Here is a 7968-nt window from a genome sequence, read left to right on the forward strand (position 1 = left end):
ATATTAGCCAATATTTCATTTGCTAACTCTTTATATGGACTATGCCATAAAAAAGTGACTTTATTTTAAACAGGTAGGCTGAACAGATTTCAACAAATTATTAAAATTGAACCTAAAACTATACAAACTCTTCCTGTAACAAACATTATGTGGAGAGTTGATCTTCATGTGCTGAAGGTAGTTCTTGGTCTTCGAATCACCAGTGCCTTTCTGAAGAATTGTCTTTTACACATCAAAATAAATAAGCTCTTCAAAACCACGTTATTAGTCAGTTCTCTCGCATTTTCACAGTCCAGTTTTACATCATGCTTGTACATGAGCAGACAGAACTCTCTTTGGACATGTGAAGTCGTTCTGTGGTCAAACCGTTTCTTGGCTTCTGCGCGTGGTCCACTTCCTCCATTCACACAAACATATACATCAATATGCTAACAATGACATAATGGACTACAAATACAATAATGCAATTCAATCCCTACGCATGAATACCGTGTGTCTTCCAGTGCGTCCCCGTCCCGTTCAGTGGGGGCGAGTGTATGGTTAGTCTTGAGACTGGGAGCAGAGTAAACATGGATTTGTGGACACGGAGGATTGACATGAGGACCTCTGCAGTAAGCAACTGATAAAGTGCCTGCATGCTAAAAGACACATGGTACACATGCACATATGGTGAAGGAGAAACCATGCTCCGTCTCACTGGTGTCCTGCTGACCCAGAGTCAGGCATGATGCGCTGTTAAAATCCTCTCCCTGTTCTCCTCATACTGACGGATCATCTTCTGGAGGTCATGATCCGCAGGAATGACCTGCACATGAACACAGAATGCTCAGTCTCCTTGGACTAGCCAGCTACACACAGCTGCAGTCAGCTTCAGTCATCACCGTTCAAGTTACATGAAAAAAAAGGAAGAACTTACAAGAACTGGGGCAGGAACCTTAAATGTGGTCTGGTTTATCAACCAGTCCTCATACAGGTTATGAATAGACTCCAGATATTCCTGCAATGGGCAGAACACAACATCATGTTTAAAAGTTAATCATTTTTGTGCTTTATTCAAAGTTAGATTCATTTTCCAGATTCTTCCGGCCCTACCATGGGTATGACCTTCTCCTCCTCCCGACACCGCTGCTTCAAACGCTCGAGGCAGGTCTGTGGCGACGTCTGGAGGTAAACTGGAGCGGGGAAAAAAAACCGAAGAACATTTTATTCTGAACTAGACAATTTTCACAAACGTACACAAAGCTCATCACACAAATCTTAGTCACACTGGATTTACTCCCCGATTCTGTTACTACAAAAATAGCTCATTTCACAGTTCTCACATCTGTAGTTACCATCATTCAAGTTCCTAACCTACCTATGTTAAGCAGATGTAAATGTGTGATATGTATTTATGATGAATATTCATCTGTGTTTGTGAATTTACCAATCAGGTCTACAGGAATGTCAATGTTCTTAATGATCCAGTTGAACCACTCGGTCAGAACAGCAAAGTCCACCTCTGGCATCTTTCCACTGAGATTGAAACAGGGAACACCACCACACTCAGTCTCTAACACGTCATCCAGGTCGACACCTGGGAAACGACAGCAGGCTACTTACCTTTTGAAGAGATTTTCCACAAATATATACTTAGCGCTGTAGATGGACCTCTCCATCATCCTCACCGGTGCTAACTGGAGGAGAGAGGGGAGTGAAAACAGGTCAGTCATCAACCTTCACCCCAGTGCACACTACCCTGAGAGCACCATTACCCCCGTGGACAGGTCCACGCTACCCTGAGAGCACCATTACCCCCGTGGACAGGTGCCGGTCCAGCATGGTCAGCTGCACATACGTCTGTAGCGTGATCCCCCATCGCACTGGGTCCTCGTACATCAGAGCCTTGGTGGGAAAACAACACCCCTTATTTACACGTTTTACAAACCGGGACTTCACTCGATCGCATGAAAAGCGATCACACTGCGATCAGATCACTCGAACCACGTTTATAATAAAAGTGTACGTTGTTTTCAATATCTGTATAAAATCATCTCAGCCTAGTGCTGACAACATGGTAATTTCTCACAAATGAAACTGAATGTCTGTCCTTGTATATGGAGGAATAACAGGAGTTCTGCATCAGTAAAACCAGGGGACTCTTTCCCACCAGTGCTGAATACTCGCTGAACAGTAACGGTACTGGCATAGCTCACTGTCTCTCCTGCTGATGCAAGGGGCTCACTGGCCTCTTCAAATACTTTCTTCCATGATTCACTGGTAGTAGAGGCTTAGTAGGAAGTAAAACAGGAACAATGTATGTATTGGTGTGTTTTCACAGTTTGCATCTGGTCTCACACGTCATGGTGAAGAGTGAAAGCAATACCAACATTCACCCAGATACGATCAGGACGTGAAACACAAATTAATGCAAAGTGTAAACAGGCCTCTCATTCACACCTGACAGCAATACAACATTAATACTCTATCCCAATCCCCACATCATGTGTAAATCATTATCCATCACAATTATTGAAAAACTTACGAGTGGATTGTGTCCTTGCACATTTCTCCATTTGGAAATAGGTTCTGTCAGCACCTGCAAAAGTGCAACACAAAGTGTCCAGTTCAGCACGGGTGGTGCGTTCAGTAGTTTAAATACACATGGGCAGGGTGGTGTTGATGTAATAACAAACACACTGTGGAATCGACACACTGTGCAATACATAACCCACGATACTAGCTCAGCCTAACCCTAACTAACCATACCCTACATACCCCACTACTCACATCCTTAACCATACCCCACTACTCACATCCCTAACCATACCCCACTACTCACACCCCTAACCATACCCTACATACCCCACTACTCACACCCCTAACCATACCCTACATACCCCACTACCCACATCCGTAACCATACCCTACATACCCCACTACCCACATCCGTAACCATACCCTACATACCCCACTACTCACATCCCTATACATACCCCACTACCCACATCCGTAACCATACCCTACATACCCCACTACCCACATCCGTAACCATACCCTACATACCCCACTACCCACATCCGTAACCATACCCTACATACCCCACTACTCACATCCCTATACATACCCCACTACCCACATCCGTAACCATACCCTACATACCCCACTACTCACATCCCTATACATACCCCACTACCCACATCCGTAACCATACCCTACATACCCCACTACTCACATCCCTATATATACCCCACTACTCACATCCCTATACATACCCTACATACCCCACTACTCACATCCCTATACATACCCTACATACCCCACTACTCACATCCCTATACATACCCCACTACCCACATCCGTAACCATACCCTACATACCCCACTACCCACATCCCTAACCATACCCTACATACCCTAATATTCAGATCCCTAACCATACCCCACTACTCACATCCCTAACCATACACCACTACTCACATCCCTAACCATACCCTACATACCCCACTAATTAGATCCCTAACCATACCCTACATACCCCACTACTCACATCCGTAACCATACCCTACATACCCCACTACCCACATCCGTAACCATACCCTACATACCCCACTACCCACATCCGTAACCATACCCTACATACCCCACTACTCACATCCCTATACATACCCCACTACCCACATCCGTAACCATACCCTACATACCCCACTACTCACATCCCTATATATACCCCACTACTCACATCCCTATACATACCCTACATACCCCACTACTCACATCCCTATACATACCCTACATACCCCACTACTCACATCCCTATACATACCCCACTACCCACATCCGTAACCATACCCTACATACCCCACTACCCACATCCCTAACCATACCCTACATACCCTAATATTCAGATCCCTAACCATACCCCACTACTCACATCCCTAACCATACACCACTACTCACATCCCTAACCATACCCTACATACCCCACTAATTAGATCCCTAACCATACCCTACATACCCCACTACTCACATCCGTAACCATACCCTACGTACCCCACTACTCACATCCGTAACCATACCCTACGTACCCCACTACTCACATCCCTAACCATACCCTACATACCCCACTACTCACATCCGCAACCATACCCTACATACCCCACTACTCACATCCGTAACCATACCCTACGTACCCCACTACTCACATCCATAATCATAACCTACATACCCCACTACTCACATTCGTAACCATACCCCACATACCCCACTACTCACATCCGTAACCATACCCCACTACTCACATCCGTAACCATACCCCACATACCCCACTACTCACATCCGTAACCATAACCTACATACCCCACTACTCACATCCGTAACCATAACCTACATACCCCACTACTCACATTCGTAACCATACCCCACATACCCCACTACTCACATCCGTAACCATACCCCACTACTCACACCCCTAACCATACCCCACATACCCCACTACTCACATCCCTATACATACCCCACTACTCACACCCCTAACCATACCCTACATACCCCACTACTCACACCCCTAACCATACCCTACATACACCACTACTCACACCCCTAACCATACCCTACATACACCACTACTCACACCCCTAACCATACCCTACATACACCACTACTCACACCCCTAACCATACCCTACATACCCCACTACCCACATCCCTAACCATACCCTACATACCCCACTACCCACATCCCTAACCATACCCTACATACCCTAATATTCAGATCCCTAACCATACCCCACTACTCACATCCCTAACCATACCCCACTCCTCACATCCCTAACCATACCCTACATACCTCACTAGTTAGATCCCTAACCATACCCTACATACCCCACTACCCACATCCCTAACCATACCCTACACACCCTAATATTCAGATCCCTAACCATACCCCACTATTCACATCCATAACCATACCCCACTACTCACATCCCTAACCATACCCCACTACTCACATCCCTAACCATACCCTACATACCTCACTAGTTAGATCCCTAACCATACCCTACATACCCCACTACTCACACCCCTAACCATACCCTACATACCCCACTACTCACACCCCTAACCATACCCTACATACACCACTACTCACACCCCTAACCATACCCTACATACACCACTACTCACACCCCTAACCATACCCTACATACCCCACTACCCACATCCCTAACCATACCCTACATACCCCACTACCCACATCCCTAACCATACCCTACATACCCTAATATTCAGATCCCTAACCATACCCCACTACTCACATCCCTAACCATACCCCACTCCTCACATCCCTAACCATACCCTACATACCTCACTAGTTAGATCCCTAACCATACCCTACATACCCCACTACTCACACCCCTAACCATACCCTACATACCCCACTACCCACATCCCTAACCATACCCTACACACCCTAATATTCAGATCCCTAACCATACCCCACTATTCACATCCATAACCATACCCCACTACTCACATCCCTAACCATACCCCACTACTCACATCCCTAACCATACCCTACATACCCCACTACTCACACCCCTAACCATACCCTACATACCCCACTAATCACACCCCTAACCATACCCTACATACCCCACTACTCACATCCCTAACCATACCCTACATACCCTAATATTCAGATCCCTAACCATACCCCACTATTCACATCCCTAACCATACCCTACATACCCCACTACCCACATCCCTAACCATACCCTACATACCCTAATATTCAGATCCCTAACCATACCCCACTACTCACATCCCTAACCATACCCCACTACTCACATCCCTAACCATACCCTACATACCTCACTAGTTAGATCCCTAACCATACCCTACATACCCCACTACTCACATCCCTAACCATACCCTACATACCCCACTACCCACATCCCTAACCATACCCTACATACCTCACTAGTTAGATCCCTAACCATACCCTACATACCCCACTACTCACACCCCTAACCATACCCTACATACCCCACTAATCACACCCCTAACCATACCCTACATACCCCACTACTCACATCCCTAACCATACCCTACATACCCTAATATTCAGATCCCTAACCATACCCCACTATTCACATCCCTAACCATACCCTACATACCCCACTAATCACACCCCTAACCATACCCTACATACCCCACTACTCACACCCCTAACCATACCCTACATACCCCACTAATCACACCCCTAACCATACCCTACATACCCCACTACTCACATCCCTAACCATACCCTACATACCCTAATATTCAGATCCCTAACCATACCCCACTATTCACATCCCTAACCATACCCTACATACCCCACTACCCACATCCCTAACCATACCCTACATACCCTAATATTCAGATCCCTAACCATACCCCACTACTCACATCCCTAACCATACCCCACTACTCACATCCCTAACCATAACCTACATACCTCACTAGTTAGATCCCTAACCATACCCTACATACCCCACTACTCACATCCCTATACATACCCCACTACCCACATCCGTAACCATACCCTACATACCCCACTACCCACATCCGTAACCATACCCTACATACCCCACTACCCACATCCGTAACCATACCCTACATACCCCACTACCCACATCCGTAACCATACCCCACATACCCCACTACTCACATCCCTATACATACCCCACTACTCACACCCCTAACTATACCCTACATACCCACTACCCACATCCCTAACCATACCCTACATACCCTAATATTCAGATCCCTAACCATACCCCACTAATCACATCCCTAACCATACCCCACTAATCACATCCCTAACCATACCCTACTTACCCCACTAATTAGATCCCTAACCATACCCTACGTACCCCACTACTCACACCCCTAACCATACCCTACATACCCCACTACTCACACCCTTAACCATACCCTACATACCCCACTACTCACACCCCTAACCATACCCTACATACCCCACTACTCACACCCTTAACCATACCCTACATACCCCACTACTCACACCCCTAACCATACCCTACATACCCCACTACTCACACCCCTAACCATACCCTACATACCCCACTACCCACATCCCTAACCATACCCTACATACCCTAATATTCAGATCCCTAACCATACGCCACTACTCACATCCCTAACCATATCCTACATACCCCACTATTCAAATCTCTAACCATACCCTACATACCCCACTCACACACCTAACCATACCCTACATACCCCACTACCCACATCCGTAACCATACCCTACATACCCCACTACCCACATCCATAACCATACCTACATACCCCACTACCCACATCCGTAACCTTACCCTACATACCCCAATACCCACATCCGTAACCATACCCTACATACCCCACATCCATATACATACCCCACTACTCACATTCCTAACATACCCTACACATAACCTGCATATAACCCACCACTATACTTACAGTTCACCAACCTTAACGAACCATACATCTATTTTATCATTATATTGAAGTTGTTCTGTGTGTATTCTACATGACCCCATACAAAATAAAAGAATGTAGCAACATAAGACACGTACCACAATGTAATTCAGTTTGTATTTGACCACATTATTTTTACAGTGGGCTTTAACCCAGGAGCCCTCACCTGGGTGTGGTAAGGTGGAGGTGGTATGGGTACAGAAAAGGAGGGGAACTCAGGTGTGTGATTAGGCACCACCCAGGCTGTGTTGGATGGGGTAATTATGGTTGTGATCTTACTTCTGTGTTACTGGTTTTGCTGAAGTATTCCAGACACGTCGTTTTGCCACTGGCAATGTTTCCTTCAATGCAAATCTGTGAATGCAAAACTGCACATTACGCTCGCAACTTCCCCAATCTTTATAGCACAATGATCACACATGCTGTATGAGCATTTACATGATATTACACAAGTCCCTCAT

General features: G+C 46.0%; 1 protein-coding gene across 2 annotated transcripts in view; it reads right to left on the reverse strand.

Annotated features, from left to right (window-relative positions):
- Positions 1 to 13: 13 nt before the first annotated feature.
- Positions 14 to 7968, reverse strand: part of tk2 (thymidine kinase 2) — a 9664-nt gene continuing 1709 nt past the window's right edge. Inside the window, exons 3-11 of one of the 2 annotated variants that reach the window (XM_081706261.1) lie at positions 7787 to 7861; positions 2525 to 2578; positions 2196 to 2269; positions 1795 to 1884; positions 1603 to 1676; positions 1427 to 1515; positions 1093 to 1172; positions 917 to 997; positions 14 to 805 (exon numbers count right to left, since the gene is read on the reverse strand). In XM_081706261.1, the coding sequence (XP_081562387.1) occupies positions 719 to 805; positions 917 to 997; positions 1093 to 1172; positions 1427 to 1515; positions 1603 to 1676; positions 1795 to 1884; positions 2196 to 2269; positions 2525 to 2555 (606 nt within the window). In that variant the 5' untranslated portion in view covers positions 2556 to 2578; positions 7787 to 7861 and the 3' untranslated portion in view covers positions 14 to 718. The remainder of the gene's footprint in view (positions 806 to 916; positions 998 to 1092; positions 1173 to 1426; positions 1516 to 1602; positions 1677 to 1794; positions 1885 to 2195; positions 2270 to 2524; positions 2579 to 7786; positions 7862 to 7968) is intronic. The other variant, XM_027027625.3, reaches the window with a different exon arrangement.

The sequence above is a fragment of the Electrophorus electricus genome, chromosome 23 (genome assembly GCF_041902795.1).
Source record: "Electrophorus electricus isolate QZ-2024a chromosome 23, ASM4190279v1, whole genome shotgun sequence".
NCBI lineage: Eukaryota > Metazoa > Chordata > Actinopteri > Gymnotiformes > Gymnotidae > Electrophorus > Electrophorus electricus.